The sequence below is a fragment of the Lycorma delicatula genome, chromosome 1 (assembly GCF_047948215.1).
Source record: "Lycorma delicatula isolate Av1 chromosome 1, ASM4794821v1, whole genome shotgun sequence".
NCBI classification, from domain to species: domain Eukaryota; kingdom Metazoa; phylum Arthropoda; class Insecta; order Hemiptera; family Fulgoridae; genus Lycorma; species Lycorma delicatula.
The window spans coordinates 244,238,696-244,254,696 of record NC_134455.1 but is presented as its reverse complement, the minus strand read 5'-3'; the positions used below and the strand labels follow the sequence as shown (position 1 = coordinate 244,254,696).

The 16,001-nt window shown below is 28.5% G+C and overlaps 1 protein-coding gene across 2 annotated transcripts in view; it reads right to left on the bottom strand.

The window, feature by feature from the left end:
* Positions 1–11,355: 11,355 nt before the first annotated feature.
* LOC142329963 (uncharacterized) overlaps positions 11,356–16,001 on the bottom strand; it is an 87,595-nt gene continuing 82,949 nt past the window's right edge. For both annotated transcript variants that reach the window (XM_075374953.1, XM_075374960.1), the window contains exon 8: positions 11,356–13,579. In XM_075374953.1, coding sequence (XP_075231068.1) covers positions 13,333–13,579 — 247 coding nt within the window. In that variant the 3' untranslated portion in view covers positions 11,356–13,332. The remainder of the gene's footprint in view (positions 13,580–16,001) is intronic.

Here is a 16,001-nt window from a genome sequence, read left to right as displayed (position 1 = left end):
AAAACCAATACCAATTCAACTTTTGCAGGATCTCGCATCATTAACCGGTACACAATTCTACAATTTCAATAAAAATTTAGAAAACATAAACTCTTAACAACCACAAAATTTTTAATAACACATCTATGTTCATAAAGATTGCTGCTTACTGCTACAACCCACTATGTCTAATTAAAACATCTGTTGGTTCATTTCATACTTTTGTTTAAATTTATAAATATAATACTTTTCAAGTATATCATTTTTTTATTGCTATTTCAAATTTCCAAAATTTCTCAATGATTTTTACTATCAGTACTACTATGTTTACATTCCAACAAATGGTCAGCTATATTAGACATACACACCTTTCTGTTTCTGTAAGCATTGTAATGTTCCATTAACCTTTTTTTTAAAAGATCTGTTAGTTTTACCAATATAAAATTTAATACATTCATTACATTTACTTTTATATATTCCCCTGTCTTCTTAATCATTTTTATTAGTTATTCCTTAAACATTTTAAACGGTTATATTTGACTTATATGCTTTATTATGTTTATTTTTATCATGTACATAAACTATTACTAATCTCTGTATTATTTTCTTGTAAAACTATCATGGTACTTTATTTTTTATATACTTTTTCTATAATTCTATCATCAAGACCATTAAACTACTATTCTTTGTTTTATTTCATCTATTTCTTTATAGAGTTTATTTTTTGTAAAATATATAGCTTTAAAATTAAGGCTTTTATACTTATTAATTCTCAGAGACCATGAGTGATTAGAATTTACATGTCAAATAGTTGTGGGTTTTCTATAAACTGATGTAATACTGTTTATGTATATTTCAATTTCAATAACTGAAATGTATTTTACTGTTTATATAATTTAAAATTTCCATTATAAATAACCAAAATATCATATCCATAATAGTACTTTGTGTATACTCAACATACCATTAACTCTATAATACTAGCAACATTTTGTATAAAAATCTCAAGACATATTGCAGATGTAGGTGATCCCATTGGTAATCCTGTTTTCGAGTTGTTCTCATATTATTTATAATTGTGATCAATGCATTAGTATATTCTGTGGTTTCCTTTAAATTATTTTTCATTATTTCTATTGTTTTATCAACTAGTATATTAGAGTACATGTTCGTGATATCGTAACTTACCATTTTAGTATCAGAGTTAGCTTTAATAGAATTTAAATTATTTATGGCTTTTTATACCAACCATATTTTTACATTCAAGATTCATTTTTACTCTTAAGAATTTTAGCTATAAAATATGCTATAATATAGTCAAATTAACTACCTCAAATTTTATCATTTGTTTTTTTTTTATATTAAAGCCAATTAAATATTTCTTATTTAAAATAATCTATTCTTTCAATATTATATTTTGTATTATATTATACATGTTATAATCATTTAAATTTGAAATTATAAATTTTCCTTTATTACAAAAAAATATATTAGAAAAGTTCTTAAAGATGTTATTTAGTACTGTTTTTTGTTTTTAATATCTATTAAAATTATTTTGTGAAAATTAGGTTTATTATACAAATCTTGTATTGCATTGTGATACTTATTATAATTTTTGGATTTATTTTTTTTTTAACAAAAGTTTTATTTAATTTCTCTTTGTTTCTCTTATACAAAATCAATTTAATCTCTTTTGTATAAATAAACTGTAAATGCCAATTTTAAGTATTTAGTATAATGCATTAACAATTACCCTTTTTCTTGTAAGCTTGTTTAATTTCTTGTTTTATTCTAAATTTTTCACATAATTCTTTTGTCTTCTTAACAGGTAAACAACTATTGGGGTTTCTTATATTAATAATTGCATATTTAGGTATTATTTTTCATTCCAAACATCTTATTAAATTTAATTTTGTGTATAAAAGCTTCAGATGCAATTTACAGAATTTTAATAGTTTTTGCTTGTTTAGCAAAAACAAGCGGGATTCTTTTACATCATCCCAGTAATGGCAGTGCAGTTGTGTTATTATAAATTTTCTGGTTGTTGGGAGTGTTTTATAAATTTTTTAATTTTTATTTCTTTTTTGTTATTTGTTGATGAAATTTCAGAATTGTGTACAGATTGATGAAGCGAGATCATGCAAACGTCGACTATTGGTATTACTTTTTTTTTGGTTTTTCTGTTACTGTACTTTGGTGGTTGAGTTATTTTTTGAATTTAATTAGCACAGTGGCTGTAATGATGAATTATTTGAATTTTCAAAAAATTAATAATTAATATATATATAGTCAATCACGAGAACTGGATGTTTTTGAAGTGGGTTGTACTCGGGTGTTCATGGTGGGAGGGACACGTGGCTGGTGCCTGACGTTTCCTTTGTTCATAGCATTTACAGTTTAGTCGTTGAGATGGAGCCGTGGACGCTAGACCAACGCCTGTACGCATATGACAGTTTTGTGCGAAATGACGAATCTGTAACTGCTGTTCAGCAAGATTTCCGCCGTCAGTTTAGTATTCATCGTAATGCAAGTGTCTCTTCTCGTAACACAATATTGCGATGGGTAAACAACCTTCGAACAAGTGGTTCAATATTGAAGAAAAAACCACCGGGTCCCCGACGAACTGCTAGCACTCCGGAGAACATCGAACGAGTAAGGGAAGCCATTGTCAGAAGCCCACGCCGCTCTATTCAGAGGCATTCAGCAGCGCTTCAAATGAGCACAAGTACGGTAAGACGAATTCTGCATACAGACCTGCATTTCCATCCTTACAAGATAGCCGTCGTGCAGCAGTTAAACAAGCAAGATTTCACGCAGCGATTACAATTTTGTCGACAAATGCTTACCATTTTTGAAGAAAATGAAAATTTGTTATTGTTAATGAGTGACGAAGCCCATTTTGATCTAAATGGCTTTGTCAACAAACAGAATTGCCGGTATTGGGCAGAAAGAAACCCACATCAGCTTCACGAGAGACCACTTCATAGCCCAAAGGTGACTGTCTGGTGTGCAATAGGAAAGGTCTGTGTTATTGGACCATATTTGTTTGAAGAAAATGACGCTGCCGTAACTGTAACAGTTGATCGTTACATTGCGATGTTGAATATGTTTTTCATCCCTAAGTTACGAAACCAGGGAATCGATTTTCAAAATTTGTTATTCCAGCAGGATGGAACTACAGTGCACACAGTGAGGGCAACGATAGCTGTTCTCCGTAACTTGTTTCCAGGACGGATCGTTTCCAGATTTGGCGACATTCCTTGGCCCCCTCGGTCTCCCGACTTGAGTAGTTGTGATTTTTTTCTGTGAAGGTTTCTGAAATCGCGTACATTGGAGGACCTAAAGATCGCAATTCGTCATCCCGTCACCCAGATTGATGTAGACATGCTGCAAAGAATTGAGGCCAGTTACCGTGAAAGGCTACAACAATGTATTGCCCAAAATGGACATCACTTGCCGGACATAATTTTTCATTCATGAGTAAGTAACAAATGCTTTGATTTAACAAGCGTTTCAGTACCAATAAAACTTTTTTAAAGTAAATATTCAATTTTTTATGATTATTTTAAAAACATCCAGTTCCCGTGAATGACTCTGTATATATATGTAAGTTAATGAAGTCATATTGTTTATGTAAATGTCAAACATAGTTTTGAGAAATTAAATCGCACCATGTCGTTCATGGCCACTCTAGTAATGTACACACTGCATTGTTATCTGTAAGTTGTCATGTTGTAGTATCTTTGACTAAATGTTAAATTATTACATAATAAAATGAATAGAAAAATCTATGTTGCTGCCAACTGTGAAATGTGTGAACGTTTTTTAAACCATCAAAACTTTAAGCCGACTGAAATTCATAGGCAGTTAGTTGCTGTGTACGGTGATAATGTAATGAATGAAAGAAATGTTTGAAAATTGTATGAAAGGTTTAGAAATAACAGAATTAATGTGCATGATGAATGTTTGGGGAGGCCCTCGACAATCACAGAGGACTTGTTGAAACGCGTTGATGATGAAATCAGAAAAGATCGTTGCTTAACAATTTCCAACCTGGCCCTTCTTTTTCCTGATGTTTCAAGAGCTGCTATCGGTCGCATTGTTAATGGACATTTAGGCTTCAGAAAGGTTTGTGCACATCAGGTGCTGCATGTCTTAATGGAATGTCAGAAGAAAATCCGATTAAGATCTACAATGGAATTTTTGATGTGCTATGCAGAAAAAGGTGATAAGTTCCTTAATTCATCTATTACTGGTGATGAAACATGCATTTCGTATTACACGTCAGAGAGAAAACGGCAGTCAAGTGAATGGCATCATCCTCAATCACCAAGCAGACCAACAAAGGTCAAGCTACAGCCATCTGGATGCAAACTGATGGCCACAGGCTTTTGGGATTGGTTTGGAATAGCTGATTGATTTCATGTCATGTGAAATGACTATAAATACAGACGTGTACTGCAAAACTGTATCTAAGTTACAGCACCCCATTCAAAATCGGCGACGTGGGTGGCTGACCGATGGCATCGTCCTGCTATACAATAATGCAAGTCCATATGTTGCAGGTTACATTTAATAGAATATCAAGAAAATTAAATTTCAATTCTGCTGTTTTGAAATAAGTATAAATACAAATTCTAGATCAAAAATCAAAGCAACAATAAAGCTATCAGCAAAAATTCAAATAGATTCAATTTAAATTTTACACCCTTCATGTTTAATTAATTATAATTATGACAATCCAGAAGTGGACAGTGATAGGGGCCCATAATGGGTTTCACCAGCTATATAATTAAAACCTATAACAAATAGGGTTAAATTTTCTAAGTAACAGATATTAAAGTAATATGCAATTGACAACATAGGATCAAAAAACATCTTTAACAATTTTATTTTTAGGCACAATTTATTACAATAATTAACTACAAACTTGTTGGAGCAAGCCATACAACACTAAAACAAAACTGTTATTTTGGGAATATATAGTAGAGACCCTCTTAACAGAGCCGAAGACAACTTGAAACCTTGTAGGTTTATTTAAACACATGCAAACAAATTCAGATGCTGTTTGATGTAGTCTTGAGTTTATTTAAAAGGAAAATGTAAAGGAAATAGATAAAGGAAAATATAAAGATAATGAAGTAACTGTGGTTAGGTGTACTCGCAAGGGTTTTAAGCTGTGCGATGTAAATGTGCTTTATTACAATGAAAAATTAAGTTATGATAATTTTAAAATTTGTGATTGCATAAATAAACAAGGACTTACTTTTGGAGTAAGAATACCAGAAGAGCTAATGAAATAGGTCCAAGAGTTATCTGTTGTACTTTAAAAATATAAACTGTGAAATTTAAAGGAGTAGTGATATTATTTGGATATCTACCCAACTATTATGGACAAAATAAAAATAAATATTTATCTGCATTATTATTGTCCATTGTTGGCGCAGAAAATATTCCTAAAATAACACAGAAACTTTTTGTACTATTGGATACAGTCAAAACAAACAAGTGTCAATGCATTGAGAAAGAAAATAACGCGTTCTCAAGAATTCATCAATTTACATTCCTTCTCAATGGTTTCTGTTATTGCTTTGGGCTATGTATACAGGCAAACTTTTCAACAATATAGAGATAGAGCCAAATCAAATTAAAGACTTGAGAAAATTAGCCAGTGCTCTAGGAAATAATTATATCGTTAAATATTGCAACAATTCATCTAAGAGTAGTATATTTGTAAAGACATTGTGTGAGGATTCTGATTTTAAGAAAACTTCATACACAGAAATTGCGAACAAAATCACTGAAATTGATTCAGCATAAAAGGAAAATTCTGCAACACATGCATTAAAAAAATTATCTTATAAGTTCATGCAATGATTGTTTAATCCCAAAACTATACCACAGTTTTTATAAAAATGTTAAATCTAATGTCAACAGAAAAATTTGATGGTATATAATTTATCAGAAATTGTGCCTATTATCTAAAGATTAATATTATTATTTTTTATGCTACTTTAAGTTAAAACTCCTTTTTTGTCAATGATTTACGTAGTATTTATATAATAAACACATCTTTTTTTAAATATGTATTCTTAATTAAAAATATATGACCTAAAAACATCAATAAAAGACTAGCATAACTTGAAATATTTATTTAAAAGCTATCTTTAGGTTTAATACAATATATATCAAACCAAATGAAAATTAGAAATGCTTTTAGTTAGGCGACAAACTTTAAAATGTGTATTTCTCAAAATGCTGGTTTTTTGAGTTATGCTAGTCTGTACTGGCAGTGTGAACTGAGCTTTTGACAATAAAGGTTTAGTTTACACAATCTTTCAGACAAAAAATATGCAATATCAAATACAGAGTTCAATAAATATTTAGACTGAATATTTGTTGCTCATTTGAAATAGTGAGCTTAATTCATCACATACATCTGGTGTAACTGCATTATAGAAGTTGTCTACTTATAACTACAGTATAACTAGTTTAATCAAACCAAACTATATGCAAAATAATTAAAGTATGAATTTTAAATTATGACGGTATAATGCCTTTTGCTGAAAAGAATAGATAGTTAAATCAAGAATTCAAAATATAACACATGGCATGTGACTATAAAGTATGAATGAAATTAAGTAAGGATAAAATAAATAAAAAATGCTATACATTCATTTTCTGTTTCTGCACATGTGGACCATTTCAGTAGTGAACAGAAATTAAAATACAGGCCACAGTTTCAAAAGTTAATGACAGTATATAGGCCATGTTAGAATAATATACCTGCTTTCATACAGAATAAAATAGTTACAAACTTAAGTACATTGCATACCACACACTAATATTCTGTGATTATAGTAATTAAAACATTGTGTAATATATCCAGTAACAATTACATTAAATAGAAATACTAACAATGTTAAGGTACAGTTTTAGTGGAATGTACTTTTATAACACTTATATCATTAATTTAAACATGTTCAATAAAAAATATACTTTTACGTACTGCATTAATATTATGAAATTTGAAATAACATAAATATCATTAAAGAAATAAAAATTGGTGCTAAGTATTAATAAATTTTAGAATCTTAACGCTAACTAAAAATCAATTAATTAGAGCAGAGCACCACCACAAGTATATCTAACAACTTGGCAGAGAAAAAAGGAAAAAACAAAAAATAAACATGCAGAATAACATTAAAATGTAAATATACTCTCTCAAAATTACAAATCACAAAATTTTTTTATAACAAATAATCACATAAACAGTAACAGTAAACATCTGTTTATACGATGAAAATTTAAAAATATTTCTTAACATGCTTATAAAAATGTATTACCTGAGCTAATTTTTGAGAAAATAAATAATGTAAATGCATGAACAGAACAATAAAAAGAAAAAAAATTATATGCTCATTAATAATATTTGACATTATTGAAAGATAAAAAATGGAATGCAATTAATTATTCAAACATAGCAGATACATGAGAAAACAGATACATTGGATCTAAAAATAATTGTAACACTATTACTATAAAAAGAAAACAATACTGATAAATAATTAAATTATAAAACTTAACTAAAACATAATTAATATGTATTTTATACAAATAAGTTAATATAATACATTGATAAATAACTTAATTTTTATTTGGCTTGTTACGGTTATACTAAAGATATTAATAAGCGAGCTAGTAATAAAATAATAGAATAAGTACAAAACTCAAATTCAATATAATTATATACATTTTATAAACAATAAATTTCAATATGCCATATATCATTCTGTAATTTATACAAAATATTACTAAGGTGATATAGATTGAAGAAAGAACCATTTCTCTATTCATAACTTATTTTACTCAAATAATGCACGATATTTTATTATGCTCATCAGTGTCTTTGCACCATAAACAGCTGAAGTAAAGATGTATACTCTTTGACATATAGATAAATAACATATAAAATTGATACAACTATTATGAAGTGCTCAAAATGGTACATTCATTTACATAAATATTTACAAAAAGAAAAAAATAAATAGGAATAATACTGATTAATAATTAAATGAATAAAATAAACAATGAAGCAAACAACTAACAAAATTAGGTACAAAAGAACAGTCTATTACAGTGAAATGTGTATATAAAATGCTATTCAAAATGCAAATATTTATTAGATCATAATCATTAAATATATAAACTCTAATACAACTTAAATTTCTTATAACATATAACTCCCAAAATACACCACCACTAATTACAAAAAGTTGCTAAGGGATTAAAATTTATATTGCATATGAAAAATGCTAACAAGATAACAATAAATATATTAAAACAGTGTATTGGAACTATATAATTAACAATACAATCATATAAATGTAATGCATATCAATTAATCAAAATGAATTTGTACAATAGCTGCCACATACATATTATGTAGCAAAAAGTAATGCTTTTGTTATATTTTTGAGATGTTTGACTTCTACATATAGAATTTGTATTGGCTAAAGCAAAATCTAATTCCTCATAAAGTCAAAAATGTTCTATCTTAAGTCAACTACATGTAAGTACATTTGTAAAATTTATACAAAGTATTAGCTACAATAAATGATTATTGGAATAAAATAACAAAGAGAACCTTTCAGGCATAGTTATTGAAAAAAAAAAAAATTGAAGCAAAAGTTTTACTTTTTAGTGAATGGTTTTTGAGTGTTTACTTTATTTTATATATAAATACACATTACTTTTTAAATATCAAATAACTTTTAAGCGTGTACAGTAGCATGAAAATTATTTTGAGCACAGAAATTTTTTATTTTTTTCTATGTTGTGGCTATACTGCTTAACCACACACCCATTTCTTTAAGTTGTCTGTGTAATGTAAGATTATTGTTCTTGGATAATTTAGCAATTTTCATGTTATAAATAGTGTTTTGTGAAAATTTATTCCATTTTTTATTAAAAAAATCATATGTTTTGTTCTAGTTTTATCTATTTTTTGTTCTATGTGTCTAGAATAATAAAGGGACATAACTCCAAGAAAGTGTTTGAAATTTGTTTCTCTTTCTGAGCATACCAGAATGACAACAACAAATAGTTTTTTAGTATGGTGTTGACTACGGACAGTGATGCTTTAAAACTATTTAAAGAAACTGGTTCCTTTTTACATTAAAGGCAGGGAAATGTGGCTATAAAAGACTTACTAAACATACAATTTGTTATTAGCAATATTAAGATTGGTTAATAGTAAGTATACTTGACTACTGTGGACTTAAATCAATATAGCTGTTGGCAGGATCTGGTGATCCTGCCAACAGCTATATTGATTTGACAGCCCTTGACAGTGCGGTCACCACTGCACTGTCAAGGGCATGGATATCCATGCAGCCGTGGGGTGTAGCGTCATCTTGATAATGGTTGTTTTAGGTAATGAAGTAAATGTCACTGAAGTAAATAATTTTTTCAAATGAAAAAAATGTTTTGGGGACGTTTCACATTTGAAGGCCCTTATCATTACTTCCAGAAAGAATGTTTGATAAGTGACAGATATATCAAGATAATAAAGAAAAGGATTGTGATATAATGTCAAAACAAACTCCTACAAAACAACAGTGTTCCAACAATATTTGGCGCCATGCCATACTGCCAAAAGAGTGGAAAAATATTTTGAAGAACAAAACATTAAAGTGCTCCCATGGGCAGACAACAACCCAGAATTAACCTAATTGGAAATATTTTGGCAATAGTCAAAAAAATGTATGATCTTTTTTCTAAATAAATTTTTTATTAAATAACATCTATGCTCATATTAATCTGCACGCTGCTGTTTGCACAAACAACTGCTTAAAATGAAATAATCATTGAAATATAACTACGATAATTCAATAACTTCATCAATGACAATTGTAAATTTTGGTAAAAAATTTAATCATGAAAACACTACTCAAGTTCAGAAAGAAAAATAACGCCACCTACCAGCTTTCTCAGTATGATGTATGTTCCAGGTCACAATATTAATGTGAATAAAATCAGAGCCCTACAACAACCAAATAGTTAATTACGAGGCATATTGATAAAGTAAGGGTCATCGGCTTATATTTAAATATTAGCTGGTCTGAACACAGTTTCATGCATGCAGGGTTATCTATCGACTATTTCTGAAGCCACTGCAGTTGTTGTTTTGATTCAGTAGTCATTTGGGCCTGCCGGTGAATGTAGATCACAATGTCCGCAACAACACTTTCTCCTGCCAGTTGCGAAGAGTGCACTGTGATTCGATTTTTGTGTGCAAGAGGATCTTTTTCAGCTGCTGAAATTCATCAGAGTAGTGCCTAGAGCATGGATCTACAATAATGAGTGAAGGAAAGATTAGACAATGATGTTGAGACTTTAAAAATGGCTGCACAAATATGCATGACGAAGAGTGGACTGGCAGGCCCAGTACTCAGACTGACGAAATCGTTGAACAAGTGAACCGAAAACTGTGATGTGATTGGAAGTTGATGATTAGAGCTCTGGCTGATGAATTTCTGCATGTTGGATGCACTTCTATCTACACGGCTGCCATAGAAAAGCTCGGATATTACAAACTGTGTGCAATGTGGGTACTGAAAATGCTCACCAACCAACACAAAGAGCAAATAATGTGCAGTGGACAAGTGTTTTTGGATCACTATCAATAAGACGGAGATGATTTATTTTCCCACACAGTTACGGGCTGAGATGTGGATATCCTACACCAGCGCAGAATCAAAACAACAGGTTTACTTCCCAGGCAGCAAACTTCTATGCAAAGGGGTTAAAGAAACTGGTGCAGTGTTATGAAAAGTGCTTAGAACTGAATGACAATTATCTGGTAAAGTGAAGTAGATATGTAGTAGTAAACTAAAACTGTAAGTAAAAACCTTTTCTCACAAGTCAATTTTTTTTAATGACCAAATGGTCCTTACTTTACGAATATGCCTTGTATTTTTCTAATTTTAGGAAACATTTCATACTACATTCAGAATAACATAATTGATAGGCAAATGCTTATGTTCGGCAAAACAACATGGTATATAAATTGAGTTAAATTAACAGTAAAAAATCAACTTGTAAATTCTAGTGAATTTTCATAAAAAAATGTCATAAAGAGGGAAACCCTCTTAATGAACATAAAAATCACTATAATCTTGATTCTTTTAAATAAAAACAAAAATTACACAAACTCACAGTGTAAATATAAAATGACACAGCTTATTAATAATAAATGGTTTTTATTTCTGTGTAGCAGTATTTTAAAAAACTCTTATACTGTAAATTTTATATAATGTATTAAACTTAACATAAACTAAGACAAATATAAACAAAGAGTTAATAAAAATAGATAAAGTAGCAGGAATTTAGGTAAAGAAAAAATAATTATTAAATGTTATTTCTTGATATATTTCAAGAAATAACAAATATATATATATATATTAAATGCTTCATTCATATGTAGATTACAACTAGAACTAAAATTACAATCAGTAACTGCTGAATGAATAGGGGATTAATAAATGAAGTAATAATTATTCAATGGTTAAATTATTATGTTAGTTGGAAAAATTATTTTATGTTTTTGTAAGATTATAGTGTAGGTAAAATTATTAAAAGAGAAGAAAATTTTTAAATTGAAATTGTTCCATCAAACCTGTTCAGTTATTAAGGGAATATGAACATCTTCACAGTCTTCAGTCTGATTCAAACTCAAGCATTGGTCCAAGTATACATGCTATTGGTCATTCAAGCTAGAATGGTCCTGGACTTGGAAAGCACCAATGGATCATCCCAGGCAAGTGTAGGTGAAGACAATCTATTGGTAATTTGACTTGATCCAAACCGGTAAACCCATCCAAAATTTGTTAGTCACAGTTGATTCTTTTATTGGTTAATGTTGTTATATTAGCAAGTAAATATTGTGATTCGATTAATTTTAATGTAAATGACTAACAGAAATTTATAATAAAATTAATGCCATAAGTTTTTCTGTAAAAAGTTTTAGACTGAGAAACAAATTTTAAAGATGGTTTGATCTGAACTCAGATGGTTTGATAGGAACTAAGTTTTTATTTCTTTTTTTTCTTTTGTAATCATTAACAGTGTATTCAGTATATCAAAATTGAAACAATAAAATAAATTAATCGTCAACTGTTATTTTTTTAGCACTGAATTTTTCTTTTGTATTATCTATAATGAAAAAAAAGAGAATTAAAATTGGTAAATGCAAATATTTACTTGTAATTAACTTTAGAATTTAATGCGTTGTTCCCTTGGACAAGCCAAGAGGACAGCAATATGTTGAAATAAATAGGAGAGGAATGCAGTGGAACATCTGACACATTAAATTAATAATAATCAACATAAATCAATTATTTTATTAGTTTTCACTAGGAATGTGAAAGTAATTTTTATATAATTAAAAAAAAATTAACAGTTTTAATTTTTAATGATAGATAACATTTTTCATATATCAAAATGTGATAGGACACGGACCATTTCATTTAATTTCAATATTAAAATAAACCACTAAAAAAAATTAGTTTAACATGATTGTTACAAATAATGTGTATTGAAAATATGATGTACTGAGTAATGAAAAACTTCTGGTTTAGTTAAGAAGTTATTCTAATTTTGGAGGTTTTTAAGATTTATTTTAATAGTAATATATTTTGATATTTAAAGAAATTAGAAAAAGAAGACAATTTCTGTTTAGATCTAATAAGATTTACTTTTTTTTACTAGGGTTATCATTTTATATTTTATTCATTATGAAAATAGTTTTTTCTGAAATTTATGTTCATTAGGATCAATCCTAACTGTCAGTAAAACTCAAATAATTCAAGCTGTTACATATCCATAAACAGTACTTCGAGATGTAATGTTTATTATTATTTAATTACCAAAAATCACATTGCTTATTATTTTCAACCACTCATTTAACTAATTTCTTTTTTTCTCTAAATACCATGATACAACAAAAACTTTTTTAACTTATTTTCTATAGCTAACAAATTCAAGTATAGTAAGATTTATATAACTCATAAAGTTGTACTTTTTTATACATACCTTTCAAAATTAAAAGACTAGGTAATAAAATATTTTATAATTACACGTACAGATATATTGTAAACGTTTTAAGAATTATTTTTTATGGTACTTATGTGCAAAATAAAATAATATACCTTTTTATAATACATCAAACAATAGTTTTACTATACAACAAATACAAAGTATGAAGGTTTTATTGTTAGAACAAGATTTTAAATTCCTATTGTTAATTAAATAATAATTGCAATCAATAAACACATGTGTAGGAGTATTGGCTCAGCTGAGTGTTGTATGTCGTTGTGTTGTTTGAAAAGACTGTGCTTTACGACAGTTACACAACCACTTGATTATTCTTGCATTTCGTTCAACAATGGATGGCAGATCATTAGAGGAAGGGGTGTGATCAGTATCTATACTCTGACTTCCAATAGTAGTGCATAATGTGGCAGAATCTACAGTACTTGTATCAGAGAAGAACACAGGAGATGAAGAAGGAGACCTGCTTTCATCTCTAATCAGCACACTATAGAAACAGAAGAAACATTACAAATGTAAAAATACATATTTATCTAATTATGAGTAAGCTGTGCAGAATAAGCATTATGAAATCAACCTTTACTTTATTTAATTTTCAAGAGGATCCTGTATTTGGCCAGATTCATGTTGGCATATACTCAGTCAAAAGAACTGCAAACCCCTTCATAATTTTGAAACGGTTTCATATGAAAACATTCAGGAGAATTTATAAGGCAATTACTTTATCTTTCGACAATAATAATCAATGCTCTCCCCTTATACAACTGAACATTTTAAATAATACCACCAATCATGTGGCGCTACATTTTAAAGCTCTCAAGATGAGAAGAATGGTATAAAGAAAACTCTTTTATAATGTTCTAATCCAAAATAATATAGGGACAGCTTAGATTTTTCCAATTTTCAAAGAATTTAAAATCCAGTTGAATACTTATTTAAATCTTAATACTTATTTTTTTTTTAATTTACTTTTCCTACATGTTTCAAGTCTCCATTTTAACATTTTCAAGATTAGAAAGGGGTTGCCAGTTGCAATATTTGACTTGCCTGTAACGTAAGACATTGTATTGTATAATATATTGAACCTTTAATACTGAAGTAGAGTATATGTACTCAAATTAAATTTATAGTAGTAACCTTTCTAAACTGTAAATTTAGTTAAAGTCGTAGAATTACAAAACAGGTTTTTTAAAAACTGATCAGTCATAAACGCTAATTGTAGTATACTTGCATTTGCTAATAATTGATCTATTTTTACTAGCAATATTATGCTACCCTACAAACTTAATAAAAAAAAAAAAAAAAATTAAATTAAATAGAAGAAAAACTCTTACAGAGAAGAAATGATTTTGTTATGGTGGATCCTATTGTTTGGTGTTAACAATACAATATCAGAACACAGCAAGTAGTATAACAGCAACCTCTGTAATTTGCAGCAGCAATCAAAATGAACTTTATTCTATTCAACTGTCTAATAAATTTATTATGACAGTTTACTTTAACAATAAACACTATTAAAATAAATAATGGATTTTATGGTAATAGTGGGTGTAAGAATAAGGGTCACATTCTGTTTTAATTCTGTCATCTGACAATGACTACATGTTCAGACAGGGATTATATACAATTTTTTGTATGAACTTTTTTTTTATTACTATCAAGTTGTTCTTCATCTAAGTACAGTTTTAGTTTTGTCATTGTTTCATAACAAACTTGTGACAGGCTGCTGCACTGTATAATAAAGTATGGCTTCGTTATATTTATTGACAGTAAACCATTAAGATTTTTATTTTAATTAAGTTGTTTCTGTATTTTGTCTATAAGTTTAATAAATCCTTTTTTTCAAAGCAATTGTAGTCTTCACAGAAGTATAGTATATGTAAATCACGATATAACTGACATAGAATCATGAAAATAGTTTGAAATTATTTATAAGCTATTTTTTGGTGTTCTGAATGATAATTATTTCATCACTGACTTCTGTAACTCCAATGAATGGAATAATAGAGGAAGATCAACGACCTTAATGATTGCAATCTTTAGTAACACAGAGACATGGTTTAAGAAAAGGTAAAAAAGGGAAATAAAAATATGGACTTGGATTCAGCAATGAAAAGGGTAAAAAGTGAGTATACAGAAAAAAATAAGAATAAGATATCAAATGGAAACACTGCTAAGAGATAAAATAAGAAGGTTCTCAAATGATAAAAAGTAGATGAGTAATGTAAAGAAATGAGCACAAGAATATAAAAGGCAAATAGATCCTATCAGGACTACAGAAAATGTACAAAAACAAAGAACTGTGAGTTGTCCAACGCAAGGATATTTGGGGAAATTAATAATAAAAATATGATGACAATGACAATTAATGATAAATTTGATCTAGAAGGAAATGGAAACTGATATACTATAGAGGACCTGCCTAAGAGCATATGAAGTTACAATGATGATGATGATGATTTCAAAGCAAATTGTAGTCTTCACAAATGCATAGCATAGACAAATAATGATGTAACTAATATAGAATAATGAAAATGGTTTGAAATTAAACTATCATTTATAGTTCTTATCTAAACTCTTATTAAACTATTTCTTACTTTCGACAATATTTCTGACTTTTTTGACAACTATTATGAATTATTCAAATGATTATTTCTAGTGTCGAATTTTTGGGACAAAAAATAATAACCTTTGACATTTTAAATAAATTAATAAATGTCAAAACGGAGTAGTGATAGTATTTTATTTATTTAAATTTAAAAAAATTAAAGAGATATTTTCATTAAAAACCTGGAATTTATTTTATATGACTATTATTAAACAAATTAAATTTACTCACTAACATTGACTCATAAATAAATACCAAAAACATCACATTCACTTTTTTATGGATGCATCCTAGGTAATTA